The 25,137-nt window shown below is 36.9% G+C and overlaps 1 protein-coding gene and 2 long non-coding RNA genes across 10 annotated transcripts in view; 1 reads left to right on the plus strand and 2 right to left on the minus strand.

Moving 5' to 3' along the window:
* LOC136344741 (uncharacterized) lies at positions 1–22,869 on the minus strand. The gene is made up of 3 exons (XR_010733000.1): positions 22,808–22,869; positions 311–488; positions 1–258 (listed from the first exon to the last, which is right to left on the minus strand). It is a non-coding gene; the product is annotated as an uncharacterized lncRNA (long non-coding RNA).
* LOC136344742 (uncharacterized) lies at positions 2,661–7,237 on the minus strand. Its single transcript, XR_010733001.1, has 3 exons — positions 6,546–7,237; positions 6,338–6,490; positions 2,661–2,887 (listed from the first exon to the last, which is right to left on the minus strand). It is a non-coding gene; the product is annotated as an uncharacterized lncRNA (long non-coding RNA).
* Evi5 (ecotropic viral integration site 5) overlaps positions 7,254–25,137 on the plus strand; it is a 23,768-nt gene continuing 5,884 nt past the window's right edge. For 3 of the 8 annotated variants that reach the window (XR_010732998.1, XM_066292466.1, XM_066292467.1), the window contains exons 1-3: positions 7,254–7,381; positions 13,261–13,388; positions 21,201–21,499. Coding sequence is in view for 6 of the 8 variants with exons in the window: in XM_066292466.1 (XP_066148563.1) it covers positions 13,330–13,388; positions 21,201–21,499 (358 nt within the window). In the remaining 2 variants the exon portion in view is untranslated. Of the gene's footprint in view, positions 7,382–13,260; positions 13,389–21,200; positions 21,500–22,865; positions 23,029–24,793; positions 25,013–25,137 lie in introns of those variants that run through there. The other 5 variants (XR_010732999.1, XM_066292463.1, XM_066292465.1 and 2 more) reach the window with 3 other exon arrangements.

A 25,137-nucleotide genomic window follows, 5' to 3' on the forward strand; every position in this document is an offset into this window, starting at 1 on the left:
GTTTATATAAACTTTTCGTCTTCGGTCACTCAAAAAATTGCCCCTTGAAGTGTGGCCACGTACTTAAAAACACCCGGTGTAGGTTTATGGAGATTACTCTCTGAACATCTGGAAATGAATGAAAATTCCATCAAAACGAAAAATGGGTATATATTTTACATTATTTATGACACAAGAGGTCTCTTGCCAAGTTCCATCATCTAAGAGATTTCTTACCTTTCTTTATATTCCAAGCTAACTGTCCTTAATGAAATTAAACTAAAAAACAATTGGCTTAACATTCTTAAATCCGATTAAGGGCAAAGTTAACCTTTCGGACGTCAGTTTTAGGTCGAATTACCAACTAAATTACATTGGTAAATTAGCTGTCGTAACGAGAGCAACTAAGCAAGCTGGATGGTATGCGGTTAGTAATTTGGCATCCCTGATGAGTTCCCGGTTTTCCATTTTCCGGTTGATTCAAGATTCAGCAAACTTCCTAATTTGATCTACCGCAGATTAATGGAAAGGTTTATTAAACTTGACGATGACGAACCTGTATTAAAAGTTATTTCATAGCTTAAAGCCGCAAGAACGGTGAAGAAATTTCTCGATCGGTGCGAAAAAGGAGCAAATTCAGCGGTAAAAATAGCCGAACTCTGCAGTTTAGAGTTAATTTAGTGTAATAACTTAAGCCCGCAATTTGCTACTTCGAATGGCCTGGAAGAAGGAAAATCCGAGGATGTATAAAAAGTATGCTTAAGGTTAGCAAAGTAATCAACGACTAAATAGCTTTTAAGAGTTTTTCCAAAATCTTCATGGAATTTTGGTACAACTTCGAAGAATCGAGAGCCTGAAAATGGAAATGATTGATGGCAAAAACTTTGCATCGCCATTAAACTAGCGCAGCTCTATAATAATCAACTAGAATGTTCCATATGGGATCGGGTTGGAATGACCGTCTTCGTACCGAGAATCCACAAATTATGCGGGAACACGCATAACAGAGATTAATCAAGACATAATTTGGTGCCGACAATTTGCAGATAGAGTTCAGAACCCGGCTGGAAGATGTTCTTGTCTTATAACTCGTTGAGCTTTAAATTGTGAATGAGACACGTCCTTGTAAACGACATTGAGTCATTGAATAATTTAAACCAACGGTGTAACAGTATGAGTAAGATGTATTATGTATAAACTGCGCAAATTTTGCCGGAAAGAACACAGAAAATACCAACAAAAATAATGATGATTAAGCCTCGAATTAAAAGAAGAGGGAATTATTTCGTACGAATGTAGATAACTTTAGATTTTTTAATAAATAAACACATAAGTTTTGTCATTTGTGCAGTTCCGGACCCAGAGCTAAGTGGACTATTCCCGTTATGTTGCTAATTTCAAAATTCCGTCCAGTACACCTCTGCTTTTACTATATCTCCAGGATATTTTTTCAAATTACAGTTTTTACAGCATTTTCGTTCAGATAAGTTCGTTGTCATTTCAGTATGCACCAAGTCTATGGCGTATCAGCGTCCTACGAGATCCAGTGGTAAGCATGACTGCCACTGCTTTTTTCAAAGAACTGTTTTGGGTGCATACATGTCTAAAAAGGCACATATAGGCCCTTAAAAACCTATGCCCCTTTCTATTACGAAGTAAACTCATGCATTTGAAGGGAAATTTTCCTGGATATTTTTCGCAATGCGATACTACCACTTCCCGATATAGCATTTGAAGTAACAATAAATAAATTTGGAAACACTGCCTGTTCCATGTTAAAAGGGAAATTTAGGAGCCTCCCAAGTGCTACACAGAGTCTGACCTTTTGGCCCATAAGAATTTATACTTAATAGAGACATATGTAGTGTTTATGTACTAACGCCTATTTTTCCTTTCGCACCCCATAAACATATTTCAACACAAACATTCTAAGATGGTGTGGGCCTTTAAATATCTGGACTGGAACTAATTTAACAAGAACAAAAACAATAAACGCCGTATAAATTTACTTTTATCCGAAAGTTTGGCGCAGTTAGATGTATCTTCTAATACCGTGTAAACTACTAACTCTTGGCTGGACTGTTAGCAGTCTTTAACTGCCGTAGCCTAGATTTCTTTGATTCTCATGTTTATGGCTTGTTTGCTCTTTTTTCGGATTATTTAAGTCCCAGTTTGAATGACCAAAGTCCTCGGAATGATGTTAGGTTTGGAGAATGTGTACTCTAGAATTCCATTGTACCACAAAACACCTGTGTGGGATTTCAAATTTTACCTTTTTCATTAGATCTACAAACACTTTTTCATTTTTGAACCATCACAAAAAGTTCATTTTATCTACCGAAATTACACTTAATGTTTAATTTAGAAGTGCTAAAAAATTTCAACTTCGAATGTGTAATACCTCAGAACATTGGATCTAATTCTAGAAATCAACGCAATTGATTGCACTGAATGTAATTTACAGTTCTCACACACAAAGCCACTTTCAAATTCGCCAAATCAACTAATTGCATACATAAGTGAAATCTTTGAAACTTAGAGACTAGTAAAGGTCGTCGAAATACCAACGATAATAGTTTGGCAGTTTCTATTATTTTTCTTTGGAAGCAAAAGTGCGAAGTGAAAATTAAAAATAATTTGATAATAATGACAATTATTTAATCGTTTTTGAAGCAACAAAATATTTTTCACGAATTCGCCATATTGTCAAGAAGATTGATAGAAAATTTTAAGTTTTACGGGATTTCACATTAATACTGCCATAGCATTTTTCCGTCACCACCAGACGTTGTGTTGTGTGAATTAAATTGAAGCTCATGCCAGTGTTCTTGAAAATCCGACAAAACTCAAGTGCATTGATATTCAATGGCTCCCCAATTGAATATTCGCTAATGGAACAGAACTGGTGCTAAAATGGAAATGAGACAGTGGGAGTCGAATTTGGTTGTTCGATAAACATGTAACGTTATGCATGGTGTAATAACCGCGAATTTGCAATGCAGATTTCGAAATAAGCCAGATGAAGAACGGTGAATATTGTGGAATTTTTATCTAAAATCTAAACTTCCCTTGCACATTCAGACCGTGCTTTTTCTAAGTTAATTATTTCGAGAGCATGCATCTGCTGTCGAGCTTAATTATATTTTACATTTCTATATATTAGTACGCCTAATTATGTATAATTCTGCAGGGTTACTGTATCAATTTATAAGTGAAATTTACTAAATAGATTTAGAAAGTTCTGAACCTTGAGACGATTACCAAAACCTAAACATATAATTTGAACTCAAGAGGCGGAAAAGTCCCTCCCTAATGGATAAGCCCGGAAAAGTTAAAAAAGTAAAATCGTTAGATCATTTTGCCGTAAAATTAGTTCATTAATTCATTTGCTAGACATGAATTGCAAATTTCAACTAATCGAATACTGTCGTAAGCGGGGAGTAGGAAAATTGGATAAAACTGTGTTAAGCAAAAGGTTGTATGAAGTTCGTTTTCTTGGATTATACATCATGATCATGATTTTTTATGATAGTGGATGGTACTTGAAAGAAATAGTCCAACAGGAGTAAACGTAAGGGCATTGTTTGTACGAAATTGCCCTGAGAATGATCCTGGAAAAAGTTCGCCTCGCTTTATCGGCGCGATTTTTCATTTAAAATGGAGAGGAACAATGGGAAATGCATTCAGGTTTGCACCACAGTTTTCGGAACATGAAAACGAATGCTTGTTTGGAGAAAAATCTATTATTAAGTCTTAGTTTATTTCCAAAACCGTTCACTGAAGGATGCCGGTTATGGTAAAAATTTTTAACCTCCATATTTATTAAAATACCAAAACATGTAATTTTCTATAATGATGAATAAACATAACAATTATATCCGTCTCAACTTTCCTCAATCAACTAAATATTAACCAATTTTTCTATCCTTTAATGTTTGTAATTACCGCCACTGTCGCCTCTCTAGTTATTTATCACTGTATGTAACGTCAACTGCTCCTCTAACTGCTCTCTCTGCGCTCTGCTCTCTGAACTAACTGCTTTTGTTTATCACGTGTGATTAAATAAAGACAAAAAATTAAATCCTTCTGTTCATTGAAAAGAAGGAGATAAATTCTAAGCCTATCAGGTTCGTCCAGTGATAATATTTTCATATGTGAAATTAAACAAATGATATTTGAGTGAGCGTTCTTTTAGTGGAGTAATTGTTGGTTGGGATAAAGAAGTTTTCGCATTCTCTTTGTGTCTTTTTAGGTTTTGTTCTGACACAAATCCAAAAAAGATGTTTGTATGCGAGGGGCGATGGTAAAAAGAATCGTGAAGTTGCTACAAACTAAGAAAATCTATTTTTTTTTACTTCTCTGCTTTGAATTCCACAAGCTTTTTCAATTAAAGGGGGCGAAATTTTCATAATCTAATAGATATCGACAAGCGGTTTGTGGCATCTTGTAGAACTCGTCGAAATGATTAATTCGAGCTATTTGTTAAGACGTTTGTCCCACGTTTGGCCGAGTCATCGTGGTTCAAACTTTAAAAAATGGTAAAAATGGGTACCTGCCGCCCTACCCCCTTGACATTTTTGAAAAAAGTTCAAAATTATCTATATACTGTTAAGCGGTCCAATGGATATATATGATTTCTATAATGACCTTGAATACGTCAGTTGTGTCTTGGAGCCTTGGAAAGGTATTTTTTTCCAACCGTCATTTCACCATAAGTTTTCGGCGTTTTCCCATTGTTTCACCGATTTTAGCAACATACTTCTAATGTTAGTTTCATGAAGCTACATGTTCATGCATTCAAAGGGCAAATTTATTGGTTATACCTTATACAAGGTCTATCACTTTCATGCCAAGATCCAACCATTAATGCGACTTCCGAAAGGGTTAAACCAATAAAAAGCTGCTATTTTTGGGAAAGTTTTTGTAAGCTGTGGTGCCGTGCAAATAAAAAAAAAGGGATTTATTTGAATAACATTTAGCAAAATTGCAGTGTGACGTAAAGAATTTTAGGTACGGGTTTGCTATCATACATATGCTTGTGGGGGTCATTCGTCTGTTTACTTATTAAAAAGAATTTCCTCAATCTTCGGTGGTGAGGTATATACCCAATTATTTTTTTGTTTACTTATAGGTTCTATATTTACTTTAACTGCGACCCCAATAGCATTTAGCCGGCGGCTAAAATTAGCCCCTAATGAACAGATAAACTGATCCTAAGCGTCTTTCCTTCCAGATAAACGCGGAAAGATTTAACGCTGTCTTAATTTATTAAGACAAGCTCTAAAGGCAAGAAGACTACTTCTGTCGCCTCTCAAAAAGAGATAAAGATTCCAGTCACTTGGAAACTGTCTTTATCGTACAGCTAACTAACTGAAAGATTCTCCAGATATTTTATCGTTTATATAAACCAAATGAAAATGGGTGTATTTTCTAGTAAATATAATTCAAGGCCCTTGCCCTAAAAAAAGAGATTCACTTTTCAATTGTTCTGGGAATGTTTGTCAATAACTTATTTGCCTGCTTTGCTTGCCATCAATTATTTTGTCGGGTTTCCCTTTCGATAGTTTTCCTTTATTTATTTTACTCTTGAGGCACATAAATCGCGATTCTAGAGGCTGATGCGCTCAAATAACATCAATCAAGGTAGAGGCTCACCATTAGAGGATCTTGCTTTCGACAACATAATACTTGACGATTTTAGATAGGCAGTGGCTAATATCCAATTATTGTTAATTTGAGTTTTCCATTTTGTCACCACAGGTTTAAAGCTGTTTGTTTATTTTTTTTCTTTGCCTTAACACATCTCCCGTCTTTAGTCATACGAACCCGAACATACCTTACCTTTTTTTACGCACTAAGAGATTGAAAATGTTTGTTTGCATCTTAGTTTCCATGGCCGAAACTGTGGATAACTATGGACTAGCAACCAGTGTGGTCCATAGATTTACCGCCCGTCGCTCATGGAAACGGGCCGTAAGTCACAAGACCGCCCGTCGCTCGTGACAACAGGGCGTAAATACTATTAATTTTTAAGCGCCTTTAATGAATTAACTGCAGGTAATGTTGGTCTACTTGCATGTAGAAAATTGAAAAAATATTTTTGTTCGTAAAACGTTATACGTGTCACGGGCGCAATGAAGGTTTAATGTCTTGGCCAAATAAAAACCCTCATCTTACCGCAAATTTCGGCAGCGGGCGCAGCTTTTTCTTTCAAGCGTCTACATGTAAATAACTGTTATTTCAGGTTCCTCCCAAGGATCGCAATGACGCCCATTCTAATAATCTGAATCTATCCTTCGACCACTAGTTGACCGGCAATCAGGGTAAGTTATAATTATTGGTAAAATCTCATACTTACCGCCCTGTGCGTTCGTGTTCGAAATACGTCCCTTAAAAGATATTATCTTGTATAACTCTAACCTTGCGGGTTATATTTCCTCTATATAAACGTCCGAAGGCATGAACTCGAACCATTTACAGGAAGTTATTGGATAAACAGTCGCCTTTCGATCTATAATAGTGGAACTAACTTCATGCATTATTAAAACTTAGATGCACGAACTTACTTTAAGGGACCATTCTTTAGGATCTGCCGCGTCGTGTGGGGCGATTTGGAAAATTGAAATTGAAGTAAGTGTAACCAGGATGGCATTTTTTCGTGTCTTGCCAACGTAAATTTAGTCGATAATTAGTGTAGCTGGCTGCATCAATTAGAATCGTCCCAGGAAAAGGCAACGTCGCGATTATCTTTCGTTTTTAAAGAGATGCGAAAAATTTTCACAAAAAAAGTCCGATTAAAGAGTTTGTTTCGACATCATCTTTGGCATCACGGACAATTCAAAGTCGTTTTCGTCGTCGAAGTTTGTCACACTGTATGCCTTACTTCAGGCAAGTCTGAGGAGAATCACGAGATGGCGGTATGATAGCACCAATCCGGTTTGGAGGGAAAGTGATGCTTTCGATTGAAACCGCGCATTAATTTAGAAAATTAGAAAATACGCAAATAAAACCCGTAGATGATTGAAACCAGGGTCGATATCCCATAAAAGCCAGGCAATTAATACCCTCCTGTCAACGAGGCCAAACGACACTCTCCGGTGACATTTTTGATGCGTGGTGTGATAATTACCCCCTTCCCCGACCATCACCCCCTATCGATCGGCTCCGCTCGGAGGCTGACCCGCGAGCCGCCGATCCCTCACGATCTCCTTTGGATGTGAGGGTTTTTGTTCCAACCTCGACGAGTCGTCCTCGTTCGCAGAGCGGATCCGGGGATCCAGTTTCTGGCACCGGGCGTCGCGACGGGCGTCTTCGCGACAACTAGCCGACCTGGTGCACCGGATCGGAAAATTCAATTCGTCTTGCGGGGGTGTTTTAGATGACAGCTTGATTTGTGGCCCTGGTAACGTTACTTTTACATGATTTATGTCGAATGATATCTGGATTTGGGAGCGTTGGTATTCGGGCCTGGAAATTTATGTTTTTGCTTTAAGAGGTTTTTCTAAAGCGTTACCTCCACAAAATCCGTCCTCGTATTCCTTTATCATTGTATCAACTTTATAATTTTTATTCGCGCAGGGAGTCGCGTAATTAATGGCACACAGCTGCAGCATAAATTCCTTTCGTAAAAAATTGAAAAATATAAATATTAAAATGTTATGTAATTTACTTAATAATCAAAAGTTGATAACAGTCGAAATATTGAGCGGCAAAGGCAGTTGCACTGAAACCGTGATAGGGGATCTCTAATAATAATTACTGAAAAAAGTTTTCGTATCAAAAACATCTTTTCGAGGGGAGGATTTGAATACTGTTGAGATATAAGTCTAGGTTAAAAGAGAGTGCAAGTGTATCGTGAGCCATATAACATTTACTTATAGTATTGGGGACGCTAAAAACGTTTCTAAAGTGCTCAGGATTTTTTGCTTCAGCCACTCCCCTCTTGCCTACATTATTCGATTACGTTCACAAAGATGACAAATTTATTCGCCGAAAAATTGGAACGTAAATATTGTGAGAATGTAAAAAACCATAACTCATAAAATAAAACATTTCCTGAGATATATTTTAATAGTTTCTGACATTTTCTAGTATTCTCTTTCGCCTTTTGCAGTTTTACAATAAACTGCATTTTCGACTTTCCCACATTATTGCACATTTACTATATCTTCTTGCCTTTCTATACACTGTTCAAATGTTTATGTATTTTCAAGAAATCTTAATGCGCGCCCCACATTTCCACCAACGGTTTACCCCTCTTTACCACCTTACATATTTCATAATTTTTTATCCCTAATTATTAGCGCAACAACACTACGCAAATATTGCACTTGGAGACCAAACAATGCATATTTTAACTTCAAGGAAGCTGAGACATTGAACAATCTTTATCTAAACTCATTCGAGTTGCCAAATATAGCGGTACCAACCTTAAGCAACACGAATGAATCAAGGTCGTTCTTGTTGGGTGTTGAGCTTCGGTGCGTGGGTACCAAAAGGATTATGTTATCTTTGTTTGTTGTTGCAACACTTTTTTTCTAAATGGTACTTAAATCTGTTTTCATTTTTAATACATTTCTCACATTTTCGGCATATTTCCTTCCACAAGTTTACACGGTTCACAAGGTCACGTAGAGAAACCTGTGGAAAAATTGCCTATAGTAAGCGAAATAAATAGTTTCATTAACCAAAGCCAAGTTACTCAAGAAAACCTTAAACATAAAGAGTTCTTCCTTTAGAGCTGTCGACAAAGTTGTATACAGGGTGTCTAGAAAATGCTGGCATTAATTTCAAGGGGTGAGTCCTTGTCACATTTTAAGAAAAAATGTCCTAATAAACGTATATCCCATCTTGCTTCGTTTTCGTGATACAGGGGGTCAAAGTGTTATTTGTTTTTTCGGTTTTTCATAAATATTTTCGGACGTGAGGGCAATATCTCGATGAAATTCAGTATTCAGGGGTTTTTCGAGACGAGAAATTCAAATATGATATCGATTTTACCGCAATACATAGATTATTATTTCATGTTCATTAATAAAATAATGTTTTAATGAAATGATGTAGAATTCAATCGTCGTTTTCTCGAAAATTATTGTTCTGAGAGTTTTCGACTAAGTATACATTTTTTCTTTAGAATTGACCGTGGAACAAGTTGTAATCTACGAGAAGTCGAAAGACAGGATTCTAAAAACGTCAGAACAAATTTAATACAAGAACATTACTGCCGGTGACGCCCCCTACATATTGCGGTAAAACCGATATCATATTTGAATTTCTCTTCTCGGAAAACCCCTGGATACTGAATTTCATCGAGATATTGCCCTTACGTCTGAAAATATTTGTTAAAAACTGAAGAAATAATTTTTGTGACATTCCGTATCACGAAAACGAAGCAAGATAGAACATACGTTAATTAAGACTTTTTTCACATAATGTGACAAGGAATCATCATCCCTGGAATTTAATGTCGTCATTTAGAAGACATTCTCTATAACTAGCATTATTCTAACTTTCCATTAAATATTTTTAGCTTGAATTCTGGTTTTATTAAATCACGTTTTTCTTAATGTTTTTTCCTTATTTTATCGCTAGTCGTTTGTGAGTTTGACTAAGAGTTTCAAATATTTCGAAACTTCTCTAAAAATATGATACTTCTGAACTGAAACCTGGAATAGTTTCCCAACGCCAATTAAAACGTTAAATAGATAAACTTGTCCAAATAAATCATTTTAACAATGGTGCCATAAGGCCCTCCTAACATTCATCGTGCTCCGAATAATTCGGTATTAATTAGCTTAATTGAACATTCTATAACCCGGGTGACCCATTTCTCCATTCCAATTGGCAAACCTACTCCATTCGATTAAATATATTTTACCTTTAAGTCGGCTATCAATAACTATTCTAAGCCTGGAAATGGACGTCTTAATCGTTATGCCTTTGAAGTAAGTTTTGATTACTTTATAAAGATAGAATTGTATAATTTTGTTTGTAATTTAATATATAGAAAGAAGTTGAAGCGTTATTTTGTGGAGATTCTGGTGCGACGGTTATGATGGAAATTGAGGGCATAACTCTTTATTCCGAACTTCTTATGAGTCTTGCTCTTTTGGATCCAATAGGGTAACTTGTTCACCTGGCAGAATGTTATGGCTTCTCCTTTAGTGGAAAAGAGGATTTCGAGGTTTGATAGTGGGTCTCCGAAAGAGCACCACCCCATCAAGGAGTTTTCCCAGCGCTTTTCGGTGTTGAAATCGATTACCCAATGGCTCAAATTTCTGGTCCTTAAAAACCAATCGAAGAAAAGTCCCTATGGGCTTAATACAGTAAAAAAGTTAATAGTGTCTATAAAACATCTCACCAATGCCAAGTTCGCAACGTTTTCTTTCCCACACGCACATTTATCTTCCATTTTCCTAAAAGGCTTCGTGGGAAAGAATTTCATTTGCATGTTGTGTGAGTGGACACGAAAATAATATATATAAAGAAAGCATTTCAATTGGATTAAATTCATAGATAACTTAATGCGTGATGAAGACACTTTCTGGGAAATTTTTCCCAGATATATACCTTGTTGCTGAACATTTTTAGGAAGTCGATGAATCCTAACCATTCTCGTTTTGATAAACTCCAAAGGCATTCCATTAATCAACTCGTAGGTTTCGTACCCCTGAATAGTAATCTTACATCTCTCCAGCACCTTCTTCTTAGCATCTTCAGGAGTCTCTAGAGTAATCAGTAGCGGCTCGGGAAATTTCTTATCACTATTATTTTTTTCAGCGTCCCCAGACCGTTGGGGGTCACATGAACAGTATCTTTTAGTCGGAAAAAAGGAAATTTTAATGTCACGACTGAAGGCTTTTGGGAGTAATGTCTTGCAAAGTGTCATGAAAGTCATGTCAGTAGAGGCAGGAAGGTAAATTATTGAAGTTCAACGTGCATAATTGATATTACCTTGTTGGGTAATCTTACATGCACAGGTCGTAGTAATTAGAGGAAGTTGATCTCGAATTCACAAATTAATGTTGCCTACATCTTGCAATGAAATTAAACTAGCTGCACACGTGCAAACGCCAACAGTTTCCTTTTTAACAAAAAGAGAACATCATATTCAAGCCCGCGAGGCCGGGCATTGTTTGTCGGGCTTAAGCCTCTTAAGCCGAGTAATTCGACTTGTAGTTTGTTTTATTTATGAGCACGTCCCCAGGTTAAAGAATTCGTTTAATATGCACGCCTCCTGTTGCAGAATGGGGCTGTTTGCATAAGGAAATGAAGCCCTAGATAATTACCTCTAAAAATTTAAAGCAACATCAGTTTGCTCTTCGATTTTGAGTCATCTAAGATGGTCATTCCTGAGGCTCTAGCCGTGATCCACATTCTGAGATCTTATTAGCTTTCTCCTCTTTGTGATGAGCGCGCCGCCATTTTCGAGATACTCAACTTTCAGTGTTTCATTTCTCCGAACCGTTATTGACAGGTGGTACCTTGTACTTTTGGTTTCTTTTTACATACTCGAATGGTAACATGAGTCAATTCGCCTTTAATTATTATGGTAGTGGTAACGGGACGAATCGGTTGGTCATCGAACCATAATGATTGTCTCATTGTCGATATGATCATTACTGGTTTTGTGCCAATTATAGAGTAGAAATTTATGTTTCCTAACGTGAAAAAATGTTGGAAATGTATATAGTTTTTTCGGCGATATTTGTTTTTCTATTGGTTGTAGTGAAATATAGACCACAGAAGGATTTGGGGGGGAGCAAGCAGAAACAACCATTTTGAGGGTTAATGCCCCCACCCACGTTGAACTTCGTGGTTTTCCTGATGCGTTTGGCCGGTACATTTTCGAATCAGAATTCATACGAAGGAAAACAGTACAGATAGAGACATATGAGATTCGGATTTAAAACATCCAAATTACATTCATTTGAGTTGCAAAACACGTTTTTATTTTTTGCTCCGTCCTGGAGGGTTTTCGGACGATCAAATGCATGTTGAACTGGACGGACAGGAGTTCCACTACAAAAGTCTGTATACTTTTTGCCGTTTAATCAATACATTCCAAAGGTACAAAGTCCTTTGGAATTTAGTCCCCCACGTTTGCCCTATAAATTCGTTAAGCTGTTGCTTGGGCAAATTAGTATCGATCCACATTCTTGGAATGTGCCAGCAGCGCCACTGTAATTATTAATGTCTTATTCATTCCACATCAAAAGAGACCTGAAGATTTGATTGTTTTTATCTTTCGGTCAATACGTCCGAGGTTTCAGTAGCCTAAAAAATGTCTGCGTTGAATCGTGGTATTAGCGAGTTATCGTGCGAGAACCATCTATGGGTTTAAAAACAAAACAGTATTTTATTGAAATAAGGATTTGTTGTTTGTTGCATTCTTTGTTTAGGTTTTTGTTGATTTAGTAAGTGCTCACATATGTTTTAAATTTCATTTGCCAGATGTAGCCATAAAGTGACTACAAACGATAAATGCATTACTGTTTTACGTCCCATTACTAACAACATATCAGTTTATCAGCTGAATGTTCCCATTTGCTGGCAGTTTTGCCTCCTGCTATCACTCGCTGGCATGTGCTTTGTGTCACTTACAATCTAAAATACATTTTCAGGATTTTATTTCACTATTACGTGACTTTAAAAGCTTATTTTTAAGTAGTTTTCCCCCTAAACATGCCCAAAACAACGAAGCTTTCTTGCTGCCCACTCCCCCGGGGACTGCAGCTTAAAAGTTTCAGGCACACACCACACAGCGCAAAACACAATTTAAGTGGATCTGGAGAAAATTACGTTTTCCAGCATACAAATCCGGGGCTTTTGTATGACTGAAAAGTACGAAAATCCTTAAGGAAAAGCGCTGCACGAACACCGGAAAAAAGATATTTGCTCGGCTGCAATTTTTCACGTAAATTGCCATTTTTTGTCGGAAAGGGTGTTGGCTGATGAAAATGTGCATCAGAGTGAAGATTTCTTTAAAATAATAAGTTAGGGGTCTTTAACTTTAGGTATTTATTAAGATTAGAACTGAAAACTACTTAAATTATCCTCTTGTTTCAATAGGTGTTTGATAGGTAGAGCTGACATACGAAAAAATTTTCTACCGCTGCGATGTCCATCGACCATTTTGTCAAGAAACTTAATATTATAAGACATTAAATAATACTATACGCTCCCAAAAAATCGCGAATTGTCTTGAAATGGGGAGCTAATGACCCTTAAACGGAGTAAAATTTTGAGCTCTGTTTCAAAATTGAATTTTCCGGTTCAAAGTGGCTTGTTAGAGGCTTCAATAAAACGCCAAAAACGCAGTGAAAATGTAATCGAAAGCGACAACGCAGTATGGTCCTGCAGAAACTCGTACCTACTAGATATTGGTATTCGAGAAGAAGCAGAAAACGGTAAGTGTCTTTGCTGAATTACCATTTACCCTTTTAATTCTTAATAACTAAACGTAAATGGTCTAAATTACCGGTTCAAAGAGAATATAGAATTTTTTCGGAGCTTTTCGGATTATGTTTATAAATTTGTCTTTACAATGGGTTTCCATTATTTCCCTAGTCTAGTTAAACGCAAGATATTGTAACTATTGACTGGGAAAGTTTTTTCAATGGTCATCTCTTAGATTTTTTTCTCTGTGCCTGAAGGCATGTGACGATTAAACTCATATTAGTGGTTTTTCGCAGTTTTTCCGATTGTCCCCGTCCTTATTCCTTTAGGTGTGAATTTTTAACTACAGGCTTTATATTTCAAGGCGTGGTCTAATTTTTTAAAAGTACAGTTGCATGACTAGAATGGTATATGGAACATGCCGCGTCAAAAAAAGTGTTTTATAATAATAGATATAATGTTTAAAGAAGTGAAAAAAAACGACTGTATGGTTTTCTTAATTTTGTTATAATCTTCCCAAGTTTTTGTAAAATTTTTGTTGACATATTACTGCGATTTTTTCATTTATTCATTGGTTTTTGGCTTGTTGCTGTATACCAAAGTTTATGTTTTTTTTTCATGTATTCTGGGTTATAGATGAAAAGGTAGGAAGGAAATGAGTACATTCCTGAAGTTAGATATATTAACAAATTTGATCGTTAAAAGACAACTTCAGAGGTTTTCTTCCCCCTCACTTCACAATTTATATTTTTTTATCCAAGGGGCATGTAACAGGATTTCGCTTTGCGGAAGTCTCAATGGGATCTTTACTTCATTAACTTCTATTACCCTATTCTGCCACACATAAGTGGCATAAAATCGTGACATTTTCCTGAAACTAGGTCAGTTCCCCTCCATAACTGGATATATTTTATATACATTCTATTTCATATATCCATTCAGGTTTCCCTACAGCTTGCCAAAAATGATATAAAATGAGAAAACATCGTAAACTGTCATAATAACTTTGGTAAGGAAGTCGTGACTTGTTGATTAAGGATATAATTTAAAATTGTGTACGTTTGTGGCATGAGTATTTATCATTATGTACCAAACTCCGCAATTTTCGCTCACGATATCGCGAGCACATCGAAACCGAAAACAAATTCATCTCCATTTTATGGTTTTAACCGAACTTTTATTAAAACTTAGTTGGAGCATAAATTTCGGCAAAGTCCCAAACAACCGTCCACAGTATCCCGAACGGGCAAAATAACTCTAAACAAAGCCTTTTAGCTTAGGGAATACATTTATCAAAATGCAGAAATTACAGTAAAATGCGGTCGCCTAATGTGTATGAAATTCCCGGACTTAATCAGCAAAGTATTGTTTCATATAAATTGAGTATATTCAGCAAATTTAGCTGTAATGTGCTGGAAATGTGTGTTATTGTTATATACCCAGTTGACAGTAATTAAGCCTTGCTTATGTTACTTACATTACTTACGTCTACGTAGGGAAAGAAAAAGTAAAAGGACAGTGATAAAGCAATTTGTTTCGCAAGCAGATGTCATGATTACTTAAAGAAGACTTTTATGTAAGACCTACATCAGTTTCAGTCGTTTAGACCCGAAAAATCTTTCAGGAAAGGCCCATAAACTAGAAAAACCGTTTGGAAAAGGAACACACACGCCGTTTAAATCCCTTCCAGGGTGAAAAACTGAGACCTTAATCGTAAAAGTCGTTCAAGACCTACTGACTTGTTATTAGTGGGATTTTCCTCAGTTTTCCTCCTAGTTTTAAGGCCAATTCTTCAGTTTTTTAAAATAAATCCCGCGGATCTTGAAAATTGTTATTATGCATAGATTCGTAATTTCATAGAGGTTGCCCCTGTATTTTCGAAAATATTGCTGTTTATTTCGAATTTGTTTTAGGCGGTCGATACTCGCCATCCCGTCAAGAATATTTGTTATTTATCACTTCATATGTTTAGTTTTTATTTTTTCTTAATAACAAGCGTAAACCGAAATTGCAATATAATGAATTCGGTGAAGCTCTGGAAATTAGGTTGATTGAGGCGATATCTAGCCCTTTTAGTCTAATTGCTCTGGAACTGTGGGATGTTTAATACAAAGATCCCCCTCAAGGTAAAGTGGATTTGGTCTTTACGGCCCCATTTTTTCCGTAGTAATGAATATTTAAGTATCATTTAGGCGATTACAAAGGGACAACAGCGTCCATGTACATAATTAAATTTTATTTGAGTCCAATTGTCTTGTATAGCTGTTTTAAGAACGGCAATGTAGAAGTTTTCGAGTAATAAATAACTTACCTTAGTTTGCAGCTTAATGAGAAAAGTTTATCAAAATTGACAAAGGAAATAAAATGTGAAGTAATTTTGTTGGGAATTATGAGAGTTTAACGTGCTTCGAGGGTTGATGTGTCATAAATCACCATGAAGAACACCGAAAACGTTAGAGTTGAAGCCTTAAAAGACTGCGATGAAACACGAGAATTGAAAAATTCAAATCTCCGCTTGCGGTCCTGATTGTTCCCCTTTTAAGGTATTGAGTTTCCGGTCTGCAAACTCCTGATTCCCGCAGGCTTAAGCCATGAAAATCGGGTTATCTCTTTTGTTCAGAATTCCATTCAGGTAGTCTTGCAGTTAACTTAGCTTTTTTGATTTTTGTAATTATTAGTATTAGAGGATGGAAAATTTAGTAAACTGAGGCGGGACCTTCAGAAAACAAATCGTCTCCACCCTTTGCTAAAGGGGAGGAGGTTCATAAGTCAGGCTGCGCAAACAGAATTTTCTGGGATACACCCAATTCTAGAATTTTTCTGGAGCTGCATCAGAAGGTTGTAGAAGAAACGAGAAAATGGGAATGCAACCAACGGCATAATTGAAAACACGTGTTGCGGTGAAACTACATTTATTGTCATGTTTCACTAAGGACCTCAACGTCATAAATTTTAATAAAAATGGGGGACGGGCGAGCGAGGATAAAAACGCAATGCAATTCGCTTATGGGGGGATGATGTATGAGTCCTATAAAACTCTGTAAATGTATTGCTACGCAAATATGAGACTGTTTTTTAAAACTTGATTAGGTATATGGCTGGTGATTTTATTAGGAAAGCATGCCGCAAGCATCCGCAATCAAAAACCCAAAACGAGCTTTTTCTTATCAGTGCAGCTAATTCAATATCCCTACGTTCTCGGTTGCGTTTACCCCTTGATTAATAACTACTAATCAAATCACTACTCGTATTTCCCGGTTTTGAACGACTACGTAACGCGTAGCATATGAATCAGAAACGTTGGGTAAATTCCCAAACAAGTTTAGTTTTGGGGGGCATTAATTTTGCTTTTCGGGTTGCTAAGTGACACGTTCTAAATTCCAGTCACATGCCACAATTTTTTGGCTTTAAGAGGTAGTCATATATTTTTAGTAGCGTTCGTAAATTCGGCAGTAAATAAGTTACGACTTGAGGGCATCAATAAAACAGTCCAACATGTCGGCAGTGTCGCGTTTCGCCATTTTATTTAATTTTTGGAGAATCCGGAGCGGGGCCGGAATGAAATCGTAAATAAAATGTATCACGAGGAGTCTGGTCTAACTCTGGAAAATGTCACGATGTCTCAAGCGGTTTTGTGTGTAGGAAAATTGAGAAAGGAACGTTTCAATCTGCCCTGAAAATTGCGACCTTTACCACTTTACTGGGATACAAAATTGAAGGTAAATATTGTCGAAATACATAATTGAACATGAGGACTATTTCCCAAGATGCCCTCGCTATCTAAAGTTTCTTCGTGCCTAGCATCAAGATTCAGGTTCGCCCTTCAACCGTGTAATCTCGCACTTAAAATAATCAAGATCTGATATTGAGGAAGCTGTATGATTCCAGTGCTAGAAGTAATTTATCTCTGTCTCAGATTAGCCACAATAAATCAATACCCTCGAAACTTGATCTGCTCGCCTGGCTGCTCTAAAACGAAATAAAGGACTCATCCCAGGGAGACAAAAATAAAGTAAACGTGAAAAGTGGAAAAATGTCGCCGAGTTGAAAGAGCAGCATTTGATACAGAAATGTGATTGATGGTGGTTTAAAAGATTTTTTTTTTTTTGAGAAAGTGCAGCAGTATTTTTTTATGAAACTGGGGCTTTCACGTAGCTATTCCTTCTTCAAGTATCGCTTAAGGTTCAGCTTTGGATTGAAAAAATGTTTTATCTGCCAGTTAATTGTTCGCCAGCGTTCTTTAACTGGATATTAAAGGGCCGCATCTAAAGAGAATCACATGTGAATCTCCCTACAAAGACCTAAATACCTAGCTTCTATGTCTCCGTTTCACATGAGCGGTTTGGTCCTAAAAGCATTCGAAATCAGCTCTTCTTAATCCCCGTATCATGCTAGAATTTAGAGGCATGAATGTGACCGGTATAAGGACACCTTTAGTTTTTTATTAGGTGTATACCTATGACTCCGCGTTTTAATTTCTAGTTCTATTTTCTTTGAAAAAATATTTTTTTATTTAAGGAATTTTATTTCATTTTTTGCTCCGTATTACCAGCTTTCTATTTATATATGATATTTGCTATATAACCTTTTAAAACTTTTCAATTAAGGTTTAAATATGTCCAATTTTGTGCCGAATAAACATCATTTGCGGGAAGCTTTGCTCTTCCTTTTCCATCTTAATAAAAACGCCACTGCCGCTCACCAAATGCTCGGTGAGGCTTATGGAAATGATGCTGCATCTATAAGAACTTGCCAACAATGGTTCCAGCGCTTTAAATCAGGTGGTTTCGACCTCAGCGACAAGGAGCGTGGTAAGCCATCGAAAAAATTTGAAGACGAAGAACTGCAGGCTTTGTTGGACGAAGACGCCGCGCAAACGCGAGAACAGCTCGCATCTTCCCTTAACGTCGCGCAGAAAACGCTTTCGGTTCGTCTTCACGCTATGGGAAAAATTCAAAAGGAAGGAAAATGGATGCCTTATGAATTGACGGAAAGGAACAAAGAGCAACGAAAAACGACGTGTGAGATCTTGCTTGAACGTTTTCAAAGAAAGTCTTTTCTACATCGTATCGTGACCGGAGATGAAAAATGGCTTTACTTCGACAATCCAAAGAGGAAAAAATCATGGGTGAGCCTGGGTGAGCCAACAACTTCGACCGCAAAGCCAAATATCCACGGGAAGAAGGTATTGCTCTGCATTTGGTGGGACCAGCGCAGCATACCGTATTACGAGCTTCTCCAACCTGGCGAAACAATCACTGCCAATCATTACGTCCAACAACTAGTGCAGTTGCGTAATCAACTCGCAGTAAAGAGGCCAGAATGGGCGGATCGACACGACAAAGTCATACTGCTTCATGACAACGCAAGGCCTCATGTCGCTCAACCAGTCAAGAACACCTTGAAGGATTTCAAATGGGAAGTCTTACCGCACCCGCCATACTCGCCAGATATCGCCCCGTCGGATTATCACCTTTTCCGTTCAATGGCTCACGGTTTGGCAGAGCAGCGCTTCCAGAATCACCAAGAAGTCTAAGAATGGCTTGATGAATGGATCGCTTCAAAACCGACGAATTTTTTTTACGGTGAAATCCATAAACTGCCTAATCTCTGGGAAAATGTTGTCATTAACGATGGAAATTATTTTTAATAAACATTGTTAATAAATTTATACAGTTTCAAGCAGTTGAAAATGCGTAAAAAAACGCGGGGTCATAGGTATGCACCTAATAAAACGTGGTCTCATGTAGGCTTACATTGTTGGCACGCCGATAAAGATAGATGGACGATGGATTGTCAGATTTCTAACAATCCAACAATATATAGGATGGCCCGTGGGAAAAATCGTGAATACCAAATTTTCCAAAATTTTCAAATCATAGTTTTAAGATGTCCCAGGTTAATCGAATACTGATAAAAACAGCTATGAGAAACTATATGAGAGGACCTATCGACGAATCGATTCAAAATATTCCTAAATGGCATGCAGAGTGTTGTAATTAATTGAAATTAAAATTGACCGGGTCGGATATTTTTTCTCGGTGGTGCACACTGCATCAATTTATCAAATTTTGTTTTTTTTTTGCGAAGGAATTGATTATTTAACTGACAACGGATTCTCTATGAGGTAAAGTGGAAAGTGATGTAATTTTCAGAGTTACGGGGGGTGATTCATTACAATCGCGAAGTTGACATCTCTAAGAAGGCATCTGTTGTTAATACTCTCGGTGAGTAAAATAGTTATTAAGACTTTCCCTGATGTAAGAGTCTGCATCTGATTATAATGCCTAGCACGTAAGACCACAGTAAAACTGTTCATTTCTGTTACGTAACCATATCATAAAATTCCATTCCAGGACTATTAAGGCTCCCGACGCTGAGCTAATATATTCCAGCTTGGAATCGCTCGATTTTGTTTATATGCAGAACGTGTCGAACATAATTCAATATTCAGACGATGCATCAAACATAATATGAAAATATGAAACGTCATTTATCGTGATTTATGGTTCTTTTAACGGTTATTTTTGTGCGTGCGAACCTGATGGGTGAATGGGATTACTTAGGTCTTTCGGAGATAAGAAAAAAGTGTTTTATTCGCCTTAATGTAGGGCGCAATGTTACATTTTATAACGTCAAGCACCTCAATATGACACATACATAATGAAGGAAAAGGGAAATCAAGAGGAAGGCGGCGTGACATAACGATATCATTCACTTGAGCTTTACGGCCCGAAAATTGTTCTTCGCGAAAATGGAATTTGTAATGGCTTCCTTTGGGGAAACGGAAGATAGTGTTTTTTAACCTTCGCTGTGGGAAGTACTTTAATCTTCGTATGATGTAATTAAAGTAACTGAGGTGTACAAATCACTTGCGCTGTAATTTATTACTTCAGGTCATCGATGCAAGATAAGTGGTATGGCACCAGTTCCTGCGTAAAGTTGCAACTCATAAAAGTATAGATATACAATCGCTGTGAAACAGTGATAAACGAACATTGAATAGTTTTATGGCCTAGTTTATTGACTTAAAACAGGAACTCAATAGCTCGTTTTTTCGGTAACTATTGGATAGCCATGAAATCAAACCACGTCAAAGCCATACTTTTGATCGTTCTGGTTCTTTGGCTATGTGTTTTTTGATGACAATATCACAATGTGTATATTCGCCGTCAAAAAAAAAATCGATTTTCCTTGGTAATAACTGATGTTAAAATCAACCGTTTTGGTGGTGAACCAAGCGGTTCACCGGAAAAGGGAAAAAAGTATTACACTTAGAATTGTTGAAGCGCTTTCACCAGGCGGTCAAGAATTAGATTACCTGCCATCTATATTTTAATTATCCATCCTGCGTAAACACACATTAATATGCAGAATGTTCTTTTAGCATTATTCATATAGATTTAATTTCCATCTTCCATCAAAATCCGATTTTGGCCGTTTGGGTTCATTGTAGCGCAAAAAAATTCTGTTAATTTTGCTTCATAATGCTTGCTTTCAAATCATGAGCTTTTGTACCAGATCTTTAAAAAAACTATTATCAATCAATTTACATGCGGTCGCTAATAAATTGCTGGAATAATTAAGCCGATATTGATAACTGAACTATGCTGGTACAAGTTTATTTAGCCTGCAAATACCTTTCAGTATTGTTATGGTTTTTGCCAAGGTTGATATGAATCTCTGCTGAACAAAAACATTTACAAATGACTACCCTATAATTTAAACATGTTGGAGCCCTACGATGTACTCTCCACCGCCCTTGAAGACCTAGAGTAAGTCCCTATAATACTTCTTAAGTTTTCAAGACCTTTCTCTTTCAGCGCCCCACTGTCAGAGACTGTCAATTACTCTTTGAGCTGTCTCTCGGCCGCTGAGTCGCCCGATGGCCGCCCATTCGCGGCCATGCCGCCCGAAGCCATGAGACCTGAAAGCGAAAGCCCTCCACCCCAACAACAGACCGCCCAAGTACCGGTACCCGCCCACGAATTGGAGTTACTAGCCAAGCTGGAGGCGGCCAATCGCCTTATTGAAGCCGACGCTAAGTCGCTCGGTTCCTTAAGTGGCGCTTCCGGACATTCCAGGAAGGGCTCCGACACTAGTCAGGTGTCGTTGACGTCAGGTAGGATATTTTGCACAAGGTGAATCACCCAAATACCACTTGTGAGCTAACGACCTCATTTTCGTCTTTGACCGGTGGTGATATAAGGGGCGTAAGACAAATATATTGGCAACTTTTTCACGTTTTTCGATCACCATAAATAGGCAAATATGACATTTTAAACTTATTTGTCTCGAAAACGCATCTCTGAAGTTTCAACGGGCATCCAAGAATGCAGAAAACAACCTGAGGGGCCCATTAAAAAACTCGTCTTTTTTGCTTACTTTTGATCTTTATCTTTGATATCCATTCCTGTAATAAATCTTATTATTTCCATCTCCTTCCCTCTCGCAATTCTCATATTCCTTCGCCTTTGGTCTTGCACTCTCCGCTTTCCAAACGATTTGTCTGTTGCAAATAAAAATTAGACCGATCGTAGAAAAACAAAAATTAAGTAATTGTGAAAAGGGGGAGAACGTCGCCAAGTCGAAACAGTCTGTTGTGATAAGCGGAAGAATAGGTTTTTATGAAATGACGGAGTTGGAGCATCACAAATGTCTTTACAAATCTAATTCTGGTTTTCAATAAGCCAATACTTTTAACGATCTCTAATTCTAACCCTCAAAATTTCAGATTTCGAAGATAAACCGAGTATGTACCCAAATGTACTACCATATGTCTGTTACAAGAAAACTCCCTATAATAGCCATGGCATAATTACCTTATCATTAGATGACGTTACAGAAGGTGGTAGGACAAATTTCACTGTGACCAATTATGTTCACCATCCTGTCCAAAACAGTCTGAAATGTGGTCAATTTTCTGTTTTATGAGGGAATAAGCGATCTTTGAATTGGGAATTCTTAACTACTGGAAAATAGAAAGTGAAGTATGTTTCAGAGCTTAGACATGGATTTATTAAAATAGAATTTCAAATGTAAGGAATATACGGAAAAAAATATTGCATTCGCCAATCAGTCAACAAGATTTATAGTGTTATCGGATATCAATATTTTAGTTTATATTTTATTCACCCTTCATACAAGCATTAATATGTGAATGTTCTAGCATTGTCAATATTTCCTTAGTTTCCATTATCGACAATAATAATTGGGTAGAAAGTAACAGCCAGGAATAATTAAAAATGCAATCAAAGCACGTTCGGAGCTCACTATTTTGAAGTTCAACCATTGAATAAAAGTCACACATTTCGCAAGGTAATTAGGATTGTTTTGATTTTTATTACAGTTCTGATAGGCAATAAACGAGTGACGAACAATACTTATGCCGCTGCTGAAAGCAAATATTTGCAGCTTAATCTGTTCTTACCTGTTTTAAGTGATAAGAGATATCACGATCTGTTTGATACACTTTTGATGATAAGTCCCAATTACTATTATTATTCGGATTGGTAGTGCGAATATCGCGCGTTTTATCACAGACTAAAATCACTTAATATATTGGTCGGAGTGCATAGTTCTGAGTATAAAATTCGAGGAAAGGTGCTCTACTGATGTTTGCCTTGTACAGCATGATGACTGTCGATTTGGGTAAGTTTGCTTCATTAAAGAAACGGACTGGATACTCGCTAATAACTGAGAATATTCGTTAGCGTTATCTATGTAACTAATTTTTGTTATTTACCTACACGTTAATGCTCGCACCTATGTATGTATATGTTTAAATGGATAAGTCTCGGGGAGTTCCTGATATACAGTAGTGGACAAAAGTATGGAAACTTTTTGCATTTTGAGAAAAAAAAGCAAATAATAGTTAAATTTATAGAATTTGTGTATTGTACAATAAAGTTCAATCGCACTAACAATGCCGAAGCGTTACTTGTCTCAAAAATTAAAACAACGTGTTATTGAGTTATCTAGGAACAGACACAAGCAGTGCGATATTTTTATTACTTTAAATGTCCCCAAAGGAACAATATCAAAAAAATTAAAACGATTTCGTGAACGTGATATGGTAGACAATTTTCCTAGATCATGTAGACCTGAAAAATATCAAAAAAATACAGAGAAATTAATAAAAAGAATATCAGGAAAAAATCCACTATTGATTGCGATGAATATTTCAAGACACCTTGCTAAAGAACACAATATTGTGGTTTCGAATCGAACGGTGTGGAGAATCTTGATAGCTGGAGGTTTATTTGGTAGAGTTGCTATCAAGAAACCACTCATTTCCAAAAAAAATCGGAAGGCGCGTCTTGTGGAGTGGCGAGAGTAAATTTCAGTTATTCCACCGTGATGGTATTCAATACGTAAGACGACCCAAGAATACAAGATTCAACCCCAAATATCAACGGCCCATTGTAAAACATGACGGTGGAAAGGTCACGGTTTGGAGGTGTTCTTCAGAATCTGACACTAATTAAAATAGATTTCGCTATAGACCGATTCATGTACAAAGCCATCTCAGAAAACCATATGCTTCAATTTGCTGAGTGGGAAATGCCTCCATCCTGGAGTTTTCAACAAGAAAACGACCCAAAGCACACATCAAAGCTTGTTAAAAATCGGTTTCAAGAAAATTGCGTCCCGAAAATGGAATGCCCGTCCCAGAGCCCCGATCTTAACCCGATCGAACATCTTTGGGAACGCCTCGGAAGACAAATTCGTAAAGAAAAAATATATCATCTCACACATTTGTTGGAAGTTTTAGAAAGAGAATGAAAATTAATTCCTGTAGAGGTTTGTGGAAAACTTGTTTATTTTATGAACCAAAGATGTGCAGTTATTAAGGGAAACGGATATGCCGCCAAATGTTAAATAAAATTTGAACTAAATGTTATGTTTCACTCGTTATTTAAATAGAATTTATAGGTTACCTTAATTTTGCCCACATTGAAATTTCCTTTTCCTGTTATTACTATGCACGTATCACTTAGATCTAACTTTAATGTATATTTTAAGAGTATACTTCCTTAAGTGGCAGTAGTCTCTAAACAACCCTGAAAGTGCAACGTAGAAGGAAGGTTTACAAGGATATTTAGAGTTTCCATACTTATGGCAACTACTGTATATCGATAATAATTTTTTTTTGATTGAATCTCAAAATGACTCACTTCTCTTGGCATGTTTGCCAGCCCATTTTTGTGTTGTGTAGTAATAATTTTCTTTCAGCGATTACCCCTATGCAACAACAATCGTCAAACAAAACAAATACAAATGGTGCGAAACGAAACGCGTTTCGCAACACATAGATAAGACGTTTGTCACAAAAAAATTATCATCAAAGCCAGCCTGCACCAGCTACTTGTCATATTTCATTCGATAATACAACCCATTACCGGCATTGTAGTCTCATAACAGTAATTGGCAAATGCTATCCTGGCTCTCATCAAGTCAATATATTTAGTTTATTAGGAGTAATAATTGAGTCATTTAAGCATAGTAAATGTTACATGCCTCGACAGGTATAGTTAGTTCAAACGACAATTTAAAGTTTGGCTTAATTGGAATCTAATGGAAGACACGGTTTGTGAACAGATTATTGCGAACTCTGTGTTTTTCGTGAGACTGGGTAAGTCGTTTTCGTGTCACATTAATACCTCAATGCAGAACCTTAAGGGTTCTTTTGCACCAGGTAACAAAAACACTTTGTGTTAGTCGTTAATATACTTTCGACCAGCAACAATGAAGATTCCT

Source organism: Euwallacea fornicatus, chromosome 17 (assembly GCF_040115645.1).
Source record: "Euwallacea fornicatus isolate EFF26 chromosome 17, ASM4011564v1, whole genome shotgun sequence".
Lineage (NCBI taxonomy): Eukaryota > Metazoa > Arthropoda > Insecta > Coleoptera > Curculionidae > Euwallacea > Euwallacea fornicatus.